The sequence below is a fragment of the Astyanax mexicanus genome, unplaced genomic scaffold (genome assembly GCF_023375975.1).
Source record: "Astyanax mexicanus isolate ESR-SI-001 unplaced genomic scaffold, AstMex3_surface scaffold_34, whole genome shotgun sequence".
Lineage (NCBI taxonomy): Eukaryota > Metazoa > Chordata > Actinopteri > Characiformes > Acestrorhamphidae > Astyanax > Astyanax mexicanus.
Window position 1 is genome coordinate 1,734,256 of NW_026040044.1, and position 20,749 is coordinate 1,755,004.

Here is a 20,749-nt window from a genome sequence, read left to right on the forward strand (position 1 = left end):
CTTCATGAATTATTGTTTGTTTAGAGCTTTAGCGTGATAGATATTTACTTTTCTCTATTCTTTGTATTGTCCAGGCTCACTTTCTGCAGAGGGTCGGCTCTTCATGACGGTGAAAGTGGACAGATCAGCTCTTTTGCCGTGTAATTGGAGAACTATACTCGACAATCTGTCATCTGACCAAAAACCTCACATTGAATGGAGAACATTTGCTGAGACGGTGTTTGAGCGTCTGGGGGAGGAGCATTATGAGGGGGAGGGGTATAAAGATCGGGTTGATGTTCCTGAAGATAAACTGAAGAAAGGAAACTGTTCTCTGCTCTTCAAATACATTAAAGCTGAAGATGCTGGAGTTTATGAGAGTTACCTGCTGGTAAAACGGCCAAAAAGATCCCTACAGTCCAAACGAGTCTTTATCCAGAGCGTGGAGCTCTCAGTAGATGGTAATTTCATTTAAATGTACTACAGATTTTCCATTTGTTAGCCAGCAACTAAGATCTATTTGATTTGTCCAACCGATCATGAAATTTTGTTGTTCCTGGGCTCCCCCTACAGGTGGGGAGTGTAATTTACTTTTACTTCACCGCAGTTAATACAAATCACAGTTTAATCTACCCTCTCATGGTTCAGCAGTTTTGAAAAATGACTACAATATATGAAAAGAAATAGACTGTCAGGTGGGTTTTTAAAGTGTATTTTTTTTGTTTATTTTCCCAAAGATACACCTAAAGAGATTAAGAGTGCACAAGATAAACCAAGTGAGTAATTATTTCATTTACTTTATATACTATATTAAATAAAGTAATTTATGTTTTTTTGTATGCTTCTGCTGCCAAATTCCTTATGTGTATGTTTTTACTTTTATTACAGATTCACAACCAAGAGGAAGGTCGTTTCCATCAAGTGAGTCAATATCTTATCTATATTTATCTCTAACTTATTACTTATTACTAATTATATCGAACTACTTTACTGGATAGATGTAATCAATACAGTTCTTCTGTTCATGGTCTAAAAGCTTTGTAGATGATGGTAAAATAATAAAAAAAAGTCAATCTGCCAGACCAAACTAGCGGTACGTTCATCAGCAAATAAATGCAAACTAAATTTGATTTTTTCATCAAATCTATATCCAACATTGGTCTGAACATTTCATGCTCCTAAACTGATGCCTAATCTCAAGACACCACATCTAAACTTCCGCCATCTGCTGTAAACAAGTTTGCAGATACAAACATGTTGTTGACCACAACATGACTAGGATAAAACTTTAACTCTGTGAGAACTCCCCTTTCTTAGTTTCTGACTGTAAAAATCTCATAACGTAAGAAGATGACCATGAATTTTTGAAAAAATACTGCATTACAGATGAGTAAAATTAAAAAGAGTAAATTCAAATGAGAAAATTTTAAAAAGCGAAAAAAACTATTGATTTCTTTCTCTGTGTTTTTACAGGTAGCAGTGGAGTGATCAGTTTTCCATCGCCGATCATTACATTCACCATTCTCACAAACACACTATTGTTCATTATCTAAAAAAAGGGCAACCGCTCAAGAAAAAAAGCTTTAGTGTAGAGCCTTTGATCTATATTTATTCTACAGTCATATTTGTTTAACATATTTGTTTTCACCAGTCACACAGGACGCAGTAACTGAATCGTCAGAAATCAGGGACTACTTTACAAATTTCACTGTAAATAGTGTAAATAAATGTATAGTAAGAGAGAAGGGTTCATGTGATGCTTTGAAAATCCTCTCTGATGGATCGTCACCTTGCCGTGGTAGAGAGGCTTGCGAGATCCGAAGATCCCGAGAGCTAAACTGTCTGGAGCTTCTGCTCCTGTTAGAGTCACTCAGGATAGGTTTAGGGTTTAGGATTAGGATCCAGACTAGGAGCGATCTACAAAACATTTTCAACAGCAAAGCACAGAAACGCTAGATACGATAATAATGACACATGATATTGATATATGATATTATACAGTGAAATTGAGAGAAGGTCCCTAAATGTTCATCAGGCAAGTGGCAAGCTTTTCTCTTGAGTTTATTTAAAAATGCTTTAAAATATATTTTAATCCATTCTTTATATTTTAAAGATAATCTTTATTTTTTTATAAGCATGATTTTTTTTCTGTTATTCTATGATATATGAAATGAATTATGTTTCTCTTTGTGAGGCCTACATCTTTTATTTGTGCCTGTAAATTCTATTTCTGTTATAAATAAAATTAAAAGTTGAATTTGTCCTGATATTCTTGTCTTTGCTGTTCTGTTTCTGCAGAATGTTGCCCACTGTCTGGGATCATGTTCTGAGCTGTAGGTAATTATGTGTGGATTATAATATTTATAAAGAGCCTCTGTTATAAGTAAGAGTTAATTATCAATCATTTTTAATAGAGGATGCACTCTGAGGCCCTTTGGACAGTAATTCACAGATAATTCACAGTGCATTCATAAATGGTGATCCTTGTATGTTTAAAATGGAAACAAAGACAACACAATAAATTACAAAGAAATAGAGATTCCGTCCACACCCCCTCTCTTTCCCGTTAAAATGGAATATTCCATCCATGCAGGTGAACCGCGAACGCGCTGCTTGTGAAAGACGGAATTAAGGTGAAATTAAGTGTACAAGTGGGTTGTGAGCGAAGCCATGAAGCGCCATTACCCAAGTGGCACTACAAAAAGAAAAAAGAAGGAAGAGGCGAAACTAAAAACAGATGCTCTTCCAAACTGATAAGCTTTTTTTAGTGTGTCAGCACCACCGGACCCGAACGTTTTGGTGGAGGAGGAGGACGAGGAGGTGCTGTACTAAGGTTGTGTAGGTAGGGTAAATTCTATTATTTTTAGAAAAATAACAAACGAAAATAAACCCAAAATGTTGACAAAAATATAATCTGACGAATTCCAAAACATAGAAACGAAAAACGTTAAAATTGTATTGATATAACATAATATAATATAACAGCTGGATCAAACAGTTTAGCGTCAGTCATTAGGAAAGCGCGCGCGCTCTCTCTCTCTCTGAATTCAGCGCGAGGCTAGAAATAATTTGAAAACTTAGTTTAGTTAAATAAATTAAGATGAGTGAGGACATATAATCAAAGTTAATCAAATATTGTCAAATATAAAGGATAGGTTGAGGTTTTAGTGAGCTGTTTCAATTATTTGAAACTGAAACTAACTGAAACTGATATTATTCTGCACTATTAGATAGCTTTTGATTGTGTTTTAAATGAGTTTTTATTTTATATTAATTATTTTTTATTCATTTTAAATATTTTTAGTATTTTATTGATCAAACACCTTTACACAAACTCTGCCTCCTCTCATATTTTCACTGTATATTTTGATGTGATTGATTCTTTATCATTAAGTTCAGTTACAATTCTAGATAAAAATTACTGATTGACTCACACAAATGCTCTCAGTCACACTGCTTTACTTTTTTTTGGCATTCCGATGTATATTTTATTTAAATATATGTTTATTGATTGCACATATAAAAAGTACAATTAGCATTGAAAGCTTCAATTTTCTTTTTTAACTATTTTTTAAATAAATATTTTCCATTTTGACATATATGGTGTTATATCTGAAACTTATTTCTCGCTTATTAATGTTGATGGGCCCCCTAGCTAAATTCGCCTTGAGCCCCCAAATTGCTAAGTCCGCCACTGGATGCACTGTTGTGTATATATGGAAGGTACAAAACTGGCAACCCTGTTGCACAAGGCATGTATATTTTCCTATTGCCTATTTCCTAAGGCTGGATTCACACACACTGTAAAACCCAATAAGTTGACTAAACTCAAATATATTCATGTAATATAATTTTTAAATACAGTGAACTTAACAAATTCATATACATGTATATTTAAAATTAAAATCTTCCTGAACGTATATATTTTATTTGCTCAAGTAGTAAGAATTACATAATTAATATAATTTCCTCCAACTTACCCAGATTGTGACAGAAGCCAATATTTACAAAGTCTATGAAGAGAACTGTTAGAAAACATCTGATCACAACCACTGGAAATCAGTTTGACCCACTACATTATTATATCTTTTTAAAAAGTTTAGTTGAAAATGTGAAACTCATATATTATATAGATGTATTAAACACAGAGTGATCTAATTTAAGCGTTTATTTATTTTATTGTTGATGATTATAAAGCTTACAGACAATAAAAAACAAAAATCAGTGTCTCAGAAAATTAGAATATTATATAATACCAATTAATAATTACCAATCATGAAATTTTGTCAGATTTTATCAGAGATGTTCAACAATGTATTAAAATGGTAATTGGATTTTGACTTTCCGTATTAAAAAGATAGAAGGCTGGTCTTGTATACGCCATTTAATCTGCCTGCTGGTCTTGAAAGATGGGCTAGAACTGACTTGCCTGTAAATACTATAAAGGTTTTCTGTCTAGACATGCTCTTGTTTTTAAAACAGTATTAAATATTGCTGACAAGCATAACGACAAGAGGAAGGATAAAAAAAAATCCTATCAACAACATATCATTCATCATTAAAGAGTGTGGGTTGTTTAAACACACTGACCGTGTTCTTATATGGTACAAATATCAGAATAGAAGCAGTTTGGTTTGGAACAGAAAGAGTTTTTCAATTTGAGCAGATAAAACATGAAGTATCTTGGGTTTATATTGATACTCTGCAATCAAATTAAAGACAAAGTAAATGCAAGAAATGCAATAAAAAAAAATGCAATATGACAGCTGTTTTTTTTTAACAGCTACCATATTGCAGTACGTAAGAACACCAGTTCAAATATAATAAATGTGTTATAACTCTTGTGATAGTCTTGTGGACATAAGGCCATATATTTCATTACTCATTGACCACACAGTTAACGCTCTAGCTAAATTACGCCCACAAGACTCACAACACTTTATGGTTCTTGTTCAGATAGCTCATGCAGCTGTTATTATATTGCTTCATTTCAAACATGCTTAAACCTGTAGCTTCATTTAAAGTTCAGGCTTCAGTAGAGGTAGATAGTAGTAGGACTGTGCTAGTGCATCAATAAAAAGTACCTTAATTTCAGTAATTTAGATGAAACTCAGGTGAAAATGTGAAACTCATATATTATATAGATGTATTAAACACAGAGTGATCTATTTTAAGTGTTTATTTATTTTATTGTTGATGATTATGACGATTACAGCCAATGAAAAAAAACAAAAATCAGTGTATCAGAAATTTAGAATATTATATTTTGGTGTACAGTGTGGGCAGTGTGCCAAGTCCTGCTGGAAAATGAAATCCACATCTCCATAAAAGAGTATAAAGTGCTGTAAGATTTTATGAAGATGTGGATTTTCATTTTCCAGCAAGACCTGGCACACTGCCCACACTGCCAACACTGAGCACCAAAAGTACCAATTGTTTCATTGGCTGTAAGCTTCATGATCATCAACAATACAAGAAATAAACGCTTAAAATAGATCACTCTGTGTTTAATACATCTATATAATATATGAGTTTCACTCAGTTTTGAACTGAATTACTAAAATAAAAAGTAACTTTTCAAAGATATTCTAAATTTTTTATAATGCACTAATATATACAATATATATATAAAGACACAGACAAGGAACACCTGGGGAAGATAACAAGAAGATGGGGTTAAAACAGTAAAATAACAGGGCCATGTGTTTAAAGGGAATATCAGATAATAAAAAAGCAGGCTAGAGAAACAACAGACAGAAATAAAGAATATAAAATAATAAAGACAGGAACAGAAATCTAGAAAAGAAGAAAACGAGACAGACATGAGCTAAGCTGTGGAAATGATGCTGACAGCTAAAGTCAGCTGTTGGTTAAGGGAGGGTTTGTTATATAAAGAGGTGTGGAGTGAAAACTCTAGCTGACTAAACTAAAAACAAACCCTGTTAAACACTGTGTGCAAACAAGTGATGAAATTTGTTCATTTTGACGACGTGCAGCAGAAGAAGAGATGCACATCTAGCACGTACAGCAGATAGCTTTTCCTTTTTTTGGAGGGAAATTATCTTGTAAATATAAAAATCTTCAATATAGAGCTAAATAATAAGTGCTGGTTGCAATAAGATTGCAGTATCATAGCTCTTTAAATGTGTACAACCAATCACAACAATCTCTCTAACATTGTTGCAATTAAACAACTTTACATGTTGCAATAGTTTTGATAGCTGTGAGGTTGATCTGATGCACTTTATTTTGTTGGCATCAGTTTTACAGTATTAATATAAGTGTTTAGAGGCTGGATGCAAATGCAAGTCAGTGTTTCTATCATTGGCCATTACCAAACAAAACAATCAAACAAAAGACTAACAAGGTCTAAGAAACAAAGAAACAAACTACAGAAAATAAACCAAAAACTTTGGTTAAACATGGTCTAACTAAAAGCATGACAGAGAACAAAGGAATGCCAGGGGTTTACTCTATATACAGCCTGGAAAACAGGGAACACCTGGAGCAGGAAACAAGGGGGCGGGGTAACAAACAAGACAGCTGAGAACACTTGTATTTTTTTGCATGAAATAAGTATTTGATTCTTAATATTTGGTACAGAAACCTTTGTTTGGAATTACAGAGGTCAAACATTTTCTGTAGGTCTTTGCCAAGTTTGTACAAACACTTGTCCTACTCCTCCATTCAGATCTTCTCCAGGTTTCAGGACTGTCATTGAGCAACTCTGAGTTTCAGTTCCCTCCAAAGAGTTTCTCTTGAGTTCAGGTCTGGAGACTGGCTACCTTTTAGTTGTCCTGGCTGTGTGTTTTGGGTCATTGTCATGATGGAAGACCCAGCACTGACTCGTCTTCAATGCTCTTAATAAGAGAAGGAAGTTGTTGGCTAACATTTTTTGTGATACATGACCCCATCCATCCTCTCTTCAATATGAAAAGCGCCTCCTAAAATATGATGCCTCCACCCCCATGCTTCACGCGGTTAGGATGTACTCATCATTCTTGCAGTGGGATTTTTCGTGCCCTGCAGGATTTTAATCTATGACAGCATAGTGTAGTTATTATATTGCGTCTAGTCTTTCTGTCTTGATTTTTTTGGATCTTTTTTATGGTAAATTTGATACTGCGCCTTTTGAAAATCAAAGTAACGCCATATGTGCCGAGATACCCAAGCATGATTAGAGGGGGTGGTAGGTACTTTCCACTCACATTGGGTTACACAAAGCACCATAACATCTGCCGCATGTGGTCTGTATAAATGTGTTCTTGATGTGGGTTCTATAAAGCTGTTTCTGTGTGACGAATGATTTTTTGTCAGTAGCTTTAACTTCAATATTTACAAAGTCTATGGAGAGAATTGTTAGAAAACATCTGATCACAACCACTGGAAATCAGTTTGAACAACTACATTATCATATCTTTAAAAAGTTTAGTTAAAAAATGTGAAACTCATATATTATATAGATGTATTAAACACAGAGTGATCTATTTTAGAAGTTTATTTCTTTTATTGTTGTTATTGATTATGAAGTTTACAGCCAATGAAAACCCAAAAATCAATGTATCAGAAAATTAGAATATTATATAATAAGACCATAATTGGTACTTTTGGCACACAGTGTGGGCCGTGTGCCAAATCCTGCTGGAAAATGAAATTTGCTGGAACATCTAAGTGGAACCTATAGATCTACACTCATCAAAATTTCACAATCTAAAGACAATCTAATGGGCACTCAATTCCTGTTTTCCCTTCGATAAGGGCAGCAAAAAGGGCACTATGTCTTTTTCAACACTCTAGAGGCACTTTAAAAACACATTCTTTAAAACAGAGAAACTGAAAGCCTTCAGTCCCCAGTTAAGGTAAATTTCTTGTTATTCAAATGTCATTTCAGCAAGCTACTGGTTACTATCTATGTTACCAAGCACTTGGTAATGCTTGTAAAGGAAAAACTAGCCTTTATTCTATTCTTTAATAAACCGAAGCTTTATTCAGATCTCATAGAGCTTCTTGCTGGAGCTGGTTGCGTGCGATGAACTTAACCCACGCTCTGATGATTACTATAATTATCTGCACAGCATCATGCTATAATTAGGACGCCGGGGCACATTGCTTCCTTTAAAAAGTCGAGTTTATTCGAGTAAAGACAGTCAATTATAGTAGTACATACATGCAACACAGCAAGAGAGGGAAGTCCCTTTTGCACCAACAGCAAATGTGTGAAGAACATTTGCTCGTTAATATCTAGACTAAAGTGTGCCGTAAGATCACAGTGTACGAGAATACTGACTAGAGTATACCGTCAGATTACAATGTATGAGAATATATAATATATATAATATATAAGAGCCAGAATCAAGCAACTAGAACACATAATGTTTCATACCTTAACAGTCAGGTTCATATAGACAATCTATAAGGATTATCTGACCGTGTAAACTGCCGTTATCTGCTGGCGCCTCGTGTTCCTGTTTAACCGCTCTTTATCTTTAGCTCTGTTCTTGTCTGTTAACCCAATAAAAGTGTATTATATTATTGCAGTGATGTCACTCAGCAGGTGTGGGTTAGTGAGCTGGTCTAGTTAAGTGTAATGTAAACAGGTGTTCCTCTGGTACCTGGTGGTATATTTGCTAATTAGCCTTGGCTTCTTTATCTAATCCTCTGAGTGCCTGTTCTCTCAGTCTGCATCCCCTGAGTTTAAATTAAATTTCTATGTTTGGTTGATCTCAGTATTGGGAGTAAACTGCTGGGCACTATGGTTTCGATTTAACTGTAATAAATAGTTAAAACATACATTTATTACAAAAGAAAATAATGTTTCTTAAATTTGCTTTGGCTTTTATCTGTTAGCAGACAGTATGCACCTAAGATAATTCACATTTTATCTGCTCAACTTCATTTTAGCCCGAAAACACATTACAGAAATGGCTTCTCTCTCAACACACCTGACTCAACTAATCATTTTTTTTGTTTCTATTTATTGTTTTATTGGTTTTAAAGTAATTGCAATATACAAGAAAATGGCACGTTTATCAATCTCAACAAACAAGCAAAAAAACATTTGTTGGTAGCACATCAAAGATAAGGAGCACCAGTGTTATAAGCACTAAAAGATTATACGAAATAAATACCCTCGTGAAAAAAAACACTTAATTGCACTTAAAATATGCAGTAAATATATTAAGTACATATAATATATTAACAACCCCTGTAAAATAAGCAGAACCAGGCTTAAGAAACACAGCTGACACTGCAAGTGGTTGCTAAGAGGTTGCTAAGTGGTTGCTAGTTTGTTACTATATAATTACTAAAGAGAGGCCAGTTTTGCTAGATGGTTAAAAGGCGTTTTTTGTGAAGTTGCTAAATGGTTGTAATGATGCTCCAGGTGGTTGTTATGAGGTTGCTAAATGGTTGCTATGATATTCTAGGTGGTTGCTATGAGGTTGCTAATGGCTTGCTATGAGGTTGCTATGATACTCCAGGTGGTTGCTATGACGTTACCAAGTGGCTGCTATGAGGTTGCTAAACGGATGGTATGATGCTACAAGTGGTTACTATGAAGTTGCTAAATGGTTACTATGATGCTATAGGTGGTTGCTTTGAGTTAGCTAAGTGGTTGCTACTTTGTTACTATATAAACACTAAGGAGAAGTTAGTTTTGCTAAGTGTTTAAAATATGCTTTCTGTGGAGTTGCTAAATGGTTGTTATGATGTTCCAGGTGGTTGTTATGTGGTTGCTAAGTGGTTGCTTTGATTCTCCAGGTGGTTGTTATGAGGTTACTAAGTGGTTGCTTTGAATCTCCACATGGTTGCGATGAGGTTGCTAAATTGTTTCTATGATGCTACAGGTTGTTTCTATGAGGTTGCTTAATGGTTGCTATTATGCTCCAGGTGGTTGCTAAGTTGTTGCTAGTTTTTTACTATGTAATTAATAAGGAGAATCTAGTTTTGCTAGCAGGTTAAAAGGTGGTTTTTGTGGGGTTGCTAAATGGTTGTAATGATGCTCCAGGTGGTTGTTATGAGGTTGCTAAGTGGTTGCTTTGATTCTCCAGGTGGTTGTTATGAGGTTACTAAGTGGTTGCTTTGATTCTCCAGGTGGTTGCGATGAGGTTGCTTAATGGTTGCTATGATGCTCCAGGTGGTTGCTAAGTTGTTGCTAGTTTTTTACTATGTAATTAATAAGGAGAATCTAGTTTTGCTAGCAGGTTAAAATGTGGTGTTCTGTGGGGGTTGCTAAATGGTTGTAATGATGCTCCAGGTGGTTGCTATGAGGTTGATAAATGGTTGCTATGATGCTCCATGTGGTTGTTAAGTGGTTGCTAGTTTGTTATTATATAATTACTTAGGAGAAGCTAGTTTTGCTAAGCGTTTAAAAGTGGTTGCTAGCTTCTCCTTAGTAATTATATAGTAACAAACTAGCAACCACTGAGCAAACACCTGGAGCATCATAGCAACCATTTAGCAACCCCACAGAAACACATTTTAACCTGCTAGCAAAACTAGCTCCTCCTTAATAATTATATAGTAACAAACTAGCAACCATTTACTAAACAGAAACTAGTTTAGCTGAGTTAGTGTTTGGTAGGATGTTTGAGGTGCTGTGGTATTTTGTGTGGTTTATATGGTGTTGCTAAGCAATTACTGCATATATCCTGGGTTATTGCTTGTTTGTTTGTGAGCGTTTTTGCAGTAGTGTTGTTTTTCCACAGGCGTCAGTAAACAGATGGAGCTGCGTGTGAATGCAGGGAGTTAAACTGAACCTGGTGTTGAATTTACTATTGTTAAATTTGTCCTTTTTGCACTTTCACCCATCTGTCACCTGTTTCTACAGAGCTTATCTAAAGCCTACTATCTGGTTTCATTTCCATTAGCTGCAGAGAACACTTATATAACCCACATTGTATATTAAGAAAAGTGAAAGTATCACTGCTACTGTGTTTGATCTGTGTATCTGTGGGTCTTAATCTTTTAGCTATGTAAAAGCGAAAGCATTTCCATTTGTCTTTTGAAAGGTGTGCTCACTTACAGTGGTGTAAAAAAGTATTTGACCCCCTACATATTTCTTTTGTTTTCGCTTTTTAGTGATACTGATACTTTTCTGAATGTCAAACAAACTTTAATATCAGACAAAGATAACCTGAGAAAATATAAAAAGCACTTTTTACATGATAATTTAATGTATTAAAGGAAAAAAACTATTCAAACCAATGTAACCCTGTGTAAAAAGGCGGCAAGAACTGTAATCAAGCTTTACTGATAACTGATGACGAGTATTTCTCATCTCTGTGGAGGAATTTAGTTCCACTCTTCTTTACAGAATTATTTTAATTCAGACACACTGGAGGATTTTCCAGAATAAACGTCTAAAACTGTTTAAGATCATCTCAATCAATCAGACTTTAACTAGACCCGCCAAAACCTGCATTTAGTTTATTATTTTAATCCATTCAGAGACAGTGAACTTCAGCAGTTTGTGTGATTTGGGTCATTGTCCTGCTGCAGAACCCAAGTACTCCTGAGCTTGAGGTCAGTAAGGAACTGATTCTCCTTCAGGATTTTCTGTTAAAAACAGCAGAATTTCTGCTTCCATCAATTACAGCAAGTTATTATTACTATTACAGCTCCAGATCATCACACACAAATACTACCACCACCATGTTTTACTACAGGTCTGGCGGTAATCAGGCCTGGTTGTGGTTGGTATTTAAATTAAACTCAGCTTTTCAAAAAGTGTCATTAATCATTAATCATTAATTTATGGGGGGCAAACACTTTTTCAAATAGGGCCAGACTGGTTTGGATATTTATTTTTCCTTAATAAATGAAATCATCATGTAAAAAGGTGATTTTTATATTTACTCAGGTAATATTTGTGTGTTAGTTAGTTTGATAATCTGAAAATGTACGTATGACAAAAATGCAAAATAAAAAGAAATCTGTAAGGGGGCAAATACTTTTTCTTTCCACTGTTTTGTTTAGTGTATAACGCACATTTGTTTTTTTAATCAAAAAGGTCAACTAAAGGGAAAAGACCAATCCTACTGTGTTTAATCTTACAGAGAGATAGGGTTGCAAAATATTATTTTAGGTCTAACGCCAGGAAGAAAGTCCATATCTGTAAAAGTGAAATTATTCAAATCTGCAAAAGCTCAAAACCAGGAAAGGACCACAGAAAAGCTTCCTAATTGAGTGAACTACCTAGTAGTGGTAGTTAATAGGACCTAAGGGCAGAGTAGACAAGACTGAAAATAGATTGATTTGAAGTGAAATTAAGCAGTGGTGTTCCTTACCTCTAACAGCTAATGCTTTAATTAGGATAATTCACTCATTTTCATAAAAAAATACATGTTCAAACTTTATTTAATATTTCACTTCTTTATTATATTAAAAGATCATCACATTAAACACAATAGTTTTACATAACATTGAAACATATTGCAATTTTTGTTCTGGTGATAAGAAACGAACACTATGATATAGCTTTATAGATCTGTGTATTTCACATTTTTTATATAATTAGGTTTTATATATTTGACAAAAAGCGGCAGATGAGAGCATGTTGGTAATGTGCTTTGATGTTTAAATATAAAAAAATATAAATAGCAAAGTGCTTTTCAAGTTCAGTTCAAGTGCTTTTCTCTTTTTATTTTTTATTTCCCAAACTGCAGGATGTGAAAGAGAGAAAGATTGAGAATAATCATCTGTTAAAATTCTCAAACAGCAGAATGTCTATATCTGCTATATTAAGCTACAGTTATTAAGTCTGTGTACTGAACATACATATAAATAGTTATGAATGTCAGAGATAAATAAAACTAATAATGTATAGTTACTGTGCAGATTTTTAAGTATATTGTATTGTATAGTTGATTGCTGAAGGCTCTGGGCGAGGTGTTTTTTGCTGTACGGCTGACTCCTGACTTTTGTCGGGGTTTATCTTGATCACTGGCGCCGCCAAGACAGAAATACACCAGAAATGTACCTGAACACACGTAATTTCCAGACCACCACGCCCATCAGTGTAGACATATTCCTGAACTCTGACGCTAGGCGTGAAAATAGACTGTTAATGGGGTGTAAGATAGTAATGTGCAAGAGTGCATAATAGGGCTTTCAGTCTTCTTTCATTTCTATGAAAGACAAACAGAACTTTCATTTCCAGAGAAACCTGTTTTAAACGGTTACAGGGAACAGTCTGTGTAAACATATATATGTATAAATATATAAAGACTGTATAATACACACATCACATGTTGTCTGGTTTCAGTATCTCACTTTTCCAGCTAAGCAGATAATTTTCCCCGGATAATTTGCTGATATTACCACATTCTTATTTTTCCCAGAAATCAGTTTTATCGTAAGTAGGCGGGGCTACACTTAGTTGCATTAGATGGAGTATTAGTGTTGTTGGGTTGTAGTTAAGTTGCCAGATAGGTAACAAGCTGGTTAATCAATAATACTAATATTGATCATTTTGACTTTTCTCTGCTGTGTGAGCTACATAGTGTCACTCCCTGACAACGTTCATGCTCTCCGAGCTTCTGATTGCACTCACCTGGGGGCTGTTCCACGAAGCAAACTAACTCAGTAAGTCAGTATGGATGAGTCTGGCTCATTTTGCTCAAATTTTTGTTCCACGAAAGAGACTAGACTTAAGCCTGGTTCAGTTACTATAGCAACATATACATTTATAAAAAACCTGCTCTGTACCAGGCTAGAGTTAACGCTTAGCTTAGCTTAGCTTAGCTGCAGCGCTTCTATTGGTCATCACCACGGTTTTATCACATTGCAATTTATTGGTTCAATCTTAACAAATTCAGGCCAGTGTAAAATGAAATCCAGTATTTAATCACAGTTATTTTCAACAAAGATTTATTTGCATAAACTCTAGATCACAAAAACACATGTATTAGTATTAATGATGCCCAGGTACTTTAGATGAAGTTACTTTTAATCTTGTTCCGATTCATTGAAGTGTTTATATAAATTATATATTTGTTCAATATAAATAATATAAATGTTTGATTAACTTAATGATGCAAAAATCGAATGGATATAGACAACAACCTTAAAGATATTTGCATACAGGTGATATAAATTAGCAAAAAAATGTAGGCTATAAAAAAAGAGCAGCCAACATTAAAGCCTGTACGCAGTGATTGAGAATGGCGACCATTTGTAGACAATCGTGTAGATGAGTAGATTTTGGAATGCCAATGAATGGATTAAAAAATGAGCTCACACATTTAATCGGTCTCCAGCTTCTCTGGCTTTATTAATACAAGAAGTGTTCACTTTCCTTGTTATTATGTTTTTATATTCATTAAATAGACGTATAAATAACTCTTGTTCAGCAGGAGAGAAAAAGCAGCGCGTTTCTTCACCTCTTTAAACATTTTTCTCGGCTTTTTCAGGGCTCGATTACTGAGGCTGTTTAAATACCGTGTGCGCGTGTGTGAGACTTGATTACAAAAGCCTGGCTTGAATTAGTGGGAACAGGTTGAGTCTGAGTTGCGTTAGTGGAACGGAACTAGCTGGAAGTGAACTGTAACTCAAGTGAGGATTACTTAAATAAGTGCTGCTTTTTTAAGCTCGCTTCGTGGAACAGCCACCTGATCTATCTTGTATAAATACCACCCTGTTTTTATTGTTCCATCTTTCTCTAGAGTTCTCTACCTCTTATACTAAGCGTTTATTTTGTCCGTTTCACATTGTTAGCAATCTATTTTTGTGGGTTTTTTTTACTATTCTTTTGTTTTGCCCTTACCATCATTTGTTTACCGTTGCCGAACCTATTTTCATATTTAGACTACACTTTAACTGTTGGATTCACAGAGTATGAACCTTTTTTTTGCATGTTCACACTTTTTTTTATACTGACTCTGCCTGTACGTCTAACACTTGGGTTAAAATAAATATATATATATATTTATATTGGTATCTACATACATGTATCTGTCCTTGGTTTGGCCTCTTGTGACACATAGCCTTAAATGTGGTGGATTTTTTTTTATGTTTTTCAGGAAGCTAGAAGGTGAGAACTAAAAAACAGTAAAAATCCCCCTAAAAAACTTGTCTAATTCGTTAAGGTCAAAGAAAACATTTTTACAACAACAACAAAAACTGACAGACTGATTATCAGCACTGTGTTGTGAGCAGTGTTGTTGAGTTGTGGTCAAGCTTTTAGATAGATAACTATTTAGTTACTTAACATTATTTTTGTTTTTTTATTGATCTAATTTTGTTTTAGCGCTTTTTATTAATTTATTTTATCTTTTTATTTGTTTTGTTACTGCTTTTACTTTTGACCTTTACATTTTTATTTCATTTATTTTCTTCCTTTTATAAATATATATATATATATTTTTTTTTAATAATTAATGTAATTATTCTGCGTATTTATCTCTTTGTTTTATTGCTCTAAATTTTAGCCTGTTTGCATATCCTTTTATTTTTAATTATTTAATTTTTTGTTAATTAAATCTTACATTGTTTGCTTGTTTTTATAATTTAAACTTAATTTTCACTCCCTGTAACTTTATGTAAAAGCTCAGCTACATTGAAATTGAGGGTTTCCCTCAATGTATTTAGCAAGTGAAAATAAAGGTTGATTGATTGATTATTATTATTGATCATTCTTAAAACTGTTAATAACTCAATATCACTATCACTATATAAACTATGAGACTATGTAGCTCATATAGCAGGTAAAGAGGACCTAAATCTGATTTATAAAGAAATCCCAACGTTTTTTTTGGTCGTTCTCACAATGTTTTTTTTTATTCTCGCAAGAATCTCAACAGATGTGAAGTTATGAGTTCAGGCTGCAGCTGAGCTTCACAGAGAATTCGCTCGAGTCTCACTGTTAAAAGATCAGGCTATTTAGACAGAGAATTTTAGATTTTAGTTTTGTTTTTTCTCAGATCACTGCTGCTATCAATTTTCCAGATTACTAACAGGCCTTTTTCCTTCCTCTTAAACATTAAATTCACATGAATTCCTACTGAGTCAGACATGAGCTTGTCTGGAAATGAGGCTTCCATATATTCATACCCAACAGATCATCCAATCACTTTTCACTCAATACTGTTTTAATGCAGGTTCCTCCGCTGTCCGTTTCCGTTGAATCAATTGGTAAATCAGAGTGAAACTTTCTAAGCACCCACACAGTACCAGTGAAGAACTTTAAACATTTATTTCACATCATTTTCCATTCTGCCAGACGTTAACTCAGACACAACACTGTAACACAAGTATAACATAAGAGTTAAAATATTCACACCTTGGTCTCTTATCAGCTTTAATATCTGAGAAACATTCCCACAGTTCAAGGATTCAAGGATTCAAGGAGATTTTATTGTCATTCGCATCTTATGTGGTACATGAGGTGGAACGAAATTGTGATCTCACGATCCAGTTTACACCCAGGAGCTGTTATTAAAATAGATATATAGATAAAAGTACAATAAAGGAATACAATAAAAATAGAATATACAAAATAGTTAAAGATAAATACCCCAATGAAATGAAATAAATAGAAAGAGTAGACAGGTTGCAGCAACAAGTCCAGAGTGCAAATGTGCTATAGCAGCATGAAATGAATTAGAGCAGTAGAAAATAAAGTGTCTCAGTGCGGGTAAAGTGATCGTGTTTGTACAGTAATTGTCCTTGTGTGTCAGTGCAGTGTGTTGTTAAGTGGAGTTTAAGAGTCTTACAGCTTCCGGAATGAAGCTGTTTCTCAGTCTGGTTGTTTTGCACTTGATGCTCCGCAGCCTCCGTCCTGAGGGAAGCGGGACAAAAAGTGCGTGTGCTGGGTGGGTGGGATCCTTCCTGATGCAGGTGGCCCTCTTCCTGCATCTGGAGGTGTAAATGTCTGTGGTGCTGGGGAAGCTGACTCCAACAATCCTCTGTGCAGCCTTCACCACCCTCTGCAGTGCTTTCCTGTCTGCAGCAGAGCAGCTTCTATGCCACACGTTGATGCTGGAGCACACGACGCTATCCACCACACATCTGTAGAAGGAGGTGAGGACTACGCTCCGAGTCCAGCTCGTCTCAGCCTCCTGAGGAAGTAGAGCCGCTGATGTGCCTTCCTGACCAGAGTGGAGGTGTTGTTGCTCCAGGTGAGGTTGCTGCTCAGGTGCACACCTAAGTACCTGTAGCTGTCGACCACTTCCACCGCAGATCCTCCAATGTGCAGGGGGAGGTGGGCATGCTGGCCCCTTCTGAAGTCCACAATCATCTCCTTCGTCTTCTTTACGTTGATGCAGAGGTTGTTTTCTCTGCACCAATCCTCCAGGTGTTCCACCTCCTGCCTGTAGCTTGACTCATCTCTGTTTGTGATGCATCCAACCACTGCTGTGTCGTCCGCAAACTTCACAATATGACAGCCTGGATGGAGAGGTGAGCAGTCATATGTGAGCAGTGTGAACAGGAGGGGGCTCAGCACACAGCCCTGAGGGAAGCCAGTGCTGAGGATTATGGTGGGGGAGGAGATGTTGTGAATCCTCACAGACTGCGGCCTGTTGGTCAGGAAGTCTAGGACCCAGTTGCACAGCGAAGAGCTCAGTCCAAGTGAGGAGAGTTTATTTATCAGGGTCTGAGGAATCATGGTGTTGAAAGCGGATGTGAAGTCCACAAAGAGCATCCGAACATAGGAATCCTTCTGCTCCAGGTGGGTGAGGGCAGTGTGGACCACGGAGGAAATGGCATCCTCTGTGGATAGTTCAGTTTATAATGAAGAAGATCTCCTCTGAAGTATCATTATAATGTTAAGAACGTTCCTCAGACAGCGGAATGAAAAACAACATGTTATTATGATCACAGTAGAGACGTCCAGACAACTGGTGATTCTCATCACATTCTCCTGATTATATTATTTCCACCAGCTTTAGAGCATCAGAGGGAGAGGGTCATTACTGGGATTAACAGGTCCTTATCAGAGTTGATCAGATGTTTTAGTGAAGGTTGAGCTGATGTTTTTACTGAAGGTTGATCAGATGTTTATTATGGTCTGTTAGAAGTTGGGTTTGTGTTTCTTCACCTCCACCATGAGGTGGTGCAGGTTGATGAGCTCGGAGCGGACGGCCAGGCTGCGGAAGGTGGGCTGGGAGAGGATCTTGTGGAAGCCGTGGTAGTACTGGATCAGCTGAGTCAGCGCCCCCTAGTGATCAAACACACACACACACACACACACACACACAACACTCAGTTAAATACTGCTGTTTCACATGGAGATAATTAAACAGTCAGACCAAGCGCTTTTTAATTATTTTTGAGTGTATAGACTTTAAATATATTCACACCTAAGATATCTTTACAAACATTTAGACTAGTAGTTTAGACTAGAGTGTTTATGAGTTGAAAGCATAAGAATATTGATGATTTGAGTTCATTACATGACTTATAAATTATTACTTTGATAAAATACATGGAGAAACAGCATCAGGTGGATTTATTTATTTCTCTTGATAATCAATAATCACACCTTTAGGATACATGTAGATACTAAAAACCTAAAGACACTCAGAGCAGCCTATACCTTTCAGTATTTTAATCAGGACACACAAAGAAAACTATATACAAAATACAAACATTTTAACGTTTTACTCTAAATAAATAAAAAATTAGTTTAGTGTAAAATAACTACTTAAATTAGTAAAAATGTGCGAGTAAAATAAAAACTATATAAAGTAGTGCGCACACCATACCTAGCTTTAGTTTGAGTAAAGCAGGTAGTTTCACACTTTTGAGTCTTTATTTACTGATATTATTTGGTTTGAAACATCATATAAATATGTTTGAAGCACTAAAGGTAAATAATATTGGTTGGGGAAGGAGATTTTTCACTTTTTTAGGTGTTTTTCTCTCAATGGGTTTCTTGTAGATTTAGCTTTACCGCACTGGGATGTGATCACTATTTTTAGAAAGAGTAAGCTCCGCCCTTTCTAACCATATATGGATTATGTTTATGTGTGAAGGGATTCCTGAGTAATTAAGCTGAGAACACAAGGTGAGATTTTAGACGGAAAATCTGTTTATAGGGTTTTAAGGGTAAAGGCTCTGAGTGGTCCAGCGGTCTAAGGCGCTGCGACAATGATCGGGAGATTGCTGATTCGAATCCCAGTCATGCAGCTTGCCATCAGCTGCCGGAGATGGTGGTACCTGAATGATGCTGGTGCCGTTTTTGAAGTTGGTGAAGGATCTCATCACATCTTGACTCAGAGCTTCTACTGACTGTTTCCAGCTGCTGGAGAATCCTCGAACCAGCTGAGTGATCCGAACTGATACACAGAGAATAACACAAACAGAGAGATCCAGTTTATTCTAATCTAATTCTGTTTACATACATTATAAAAAATCCCTTTAATCCCAAAGATGATCAGTTTTCCCTCAAAACCTGTCCCATAAACACTCCAGCTAAAGCTAATATTTACACACACACACAGCTCACACGAACATAGAAACCCCCTCTACTGTGTGTGTATATATATTTTATGTAAATATGTAATTATTTACTGAAGCCTGAGGGATTATTGTGGTTGCTGGGTAAGTCCGGTTCACTAATGGGAGTTTCCTTTAATGAAAGAAAAACTATAATACACAGATACACTAATTTATGTATGAAAATATACAGTACTGTACAAGAGTTTTAGCTTTTTTATCTCAGCAATATGACTGTTTTTACCTGATAAAAAAACACCACATATAATTTGAACAGATTTCTTCTGGATGCTCCTCAGCCAGCATGTGTATATTATATTATGTTCAGTTCCGTCAGCAGCTCACCTGATTTACCACTAATTTACCAAACCAGGTGTTGATTAAAATGAGAAGAACTATAAAAAATAACTCTATTAAACTCAGATTAAAAGGAGAGATTATGAGATGTTGTTTTTGCTTTTTGTAAAATTGCTGTTTGTATTTATTGTAATGTTAGTTTACGTTTTACTGAGATAATAAACAAACACTTACTGCACAGATAAGAAGCTTTTTCTTTAATGAAATTCCCCACAAATGCCTAAAACTTTTGCACAGTACTGTATGGAAATATAAGTACAGTACAAGTACAGATTACTGCACAGGACCTGAGTAGATTAAGAGAATTGGAGAATAAATAAATATGTAGAAAGTGAGCAAGGTGCTGTTTTAAAAGTCTGGTTATCAGTGTTTTTTTTTGGTTATTTATTTATGTAATTTTATTTTTTGTTATTTGTGCAGTGTTCTGTAGGTGTGTGAGGGTTCTGAAGTGTTCAGTTCCTGTACAGCGATTGAGTAAAAGCTCTTTTTTTTTAAGTCTGCTTTTCCTGGATGTGTGGTGTTTTATCTGATGACCTGTGGTACCTCTAGCTGGGTGTTGTTTAGTAAATCTCACGCTCACTAAAATCAGGGGAAAGTTCCAGAGCGGTCACCAGTCTGTGGAAGTCTGCCCTGTTTAATAACAAACATTTAAAATCTAAATACCATCAACAGCAGTGCTTACTTCACACATCCCTCAATGCCATTGCTTCGCGCCATACACATAGACTGTGTATAGCTGGACAGAGCACCGTCTCTCTAAAGTGAAGCCACGGGCGCCGAGTAGTCCAGCAATCTAAAGCGCTGCCACTATGAGCGGGAGGTCGCATGTTCGAATCTCGCTCATGCAGCTTTACCATCAAGCTGCCGGCGCTCAGAGGGAGCACAATTGGCCCTGCTCCCTCCGGGTGGGTACAGTAGATGGCGCTCTCTCCCCACATCACTGATGTGATGTCTGCAGCACAGGGCATCTGTGAGC

The 20,749-nt window shown here is 35.8% G+C and overlaps 1 protein-coding gene across 1 annotated transcript in view; it reads right to left on the reverse strand.

The window, feature by feature from the left end:
* Window positions 1-17,854: 17,854 nt before the first annotated feature.
* Window positions 17,855-20,749, reverse strand: part of LOC125780517 (vacuolar protein sorting-associated protein 52 homolog) — a 69,974-nt gene continuing 67,079 nt past the window's right edge. Inside the window, exons 19-20 of the mRNA XM_049473173.1 lie at window positions 19,138-19,256; window positions 17,855-18,136 (exon numbers count right to left, since the gene is read on the reverse strand). Coding sequence (XP_049329130.1) covers window positions 17,990-18,136; window positions 19,138-19,256 — 266 coding nt within the window. The 3' untranslated portion in view covers window positions 17,855-17,989. The remainder of the gene's footprint in view (window positions 18,137-19,137; window positions 19,257-20,749) is intronic.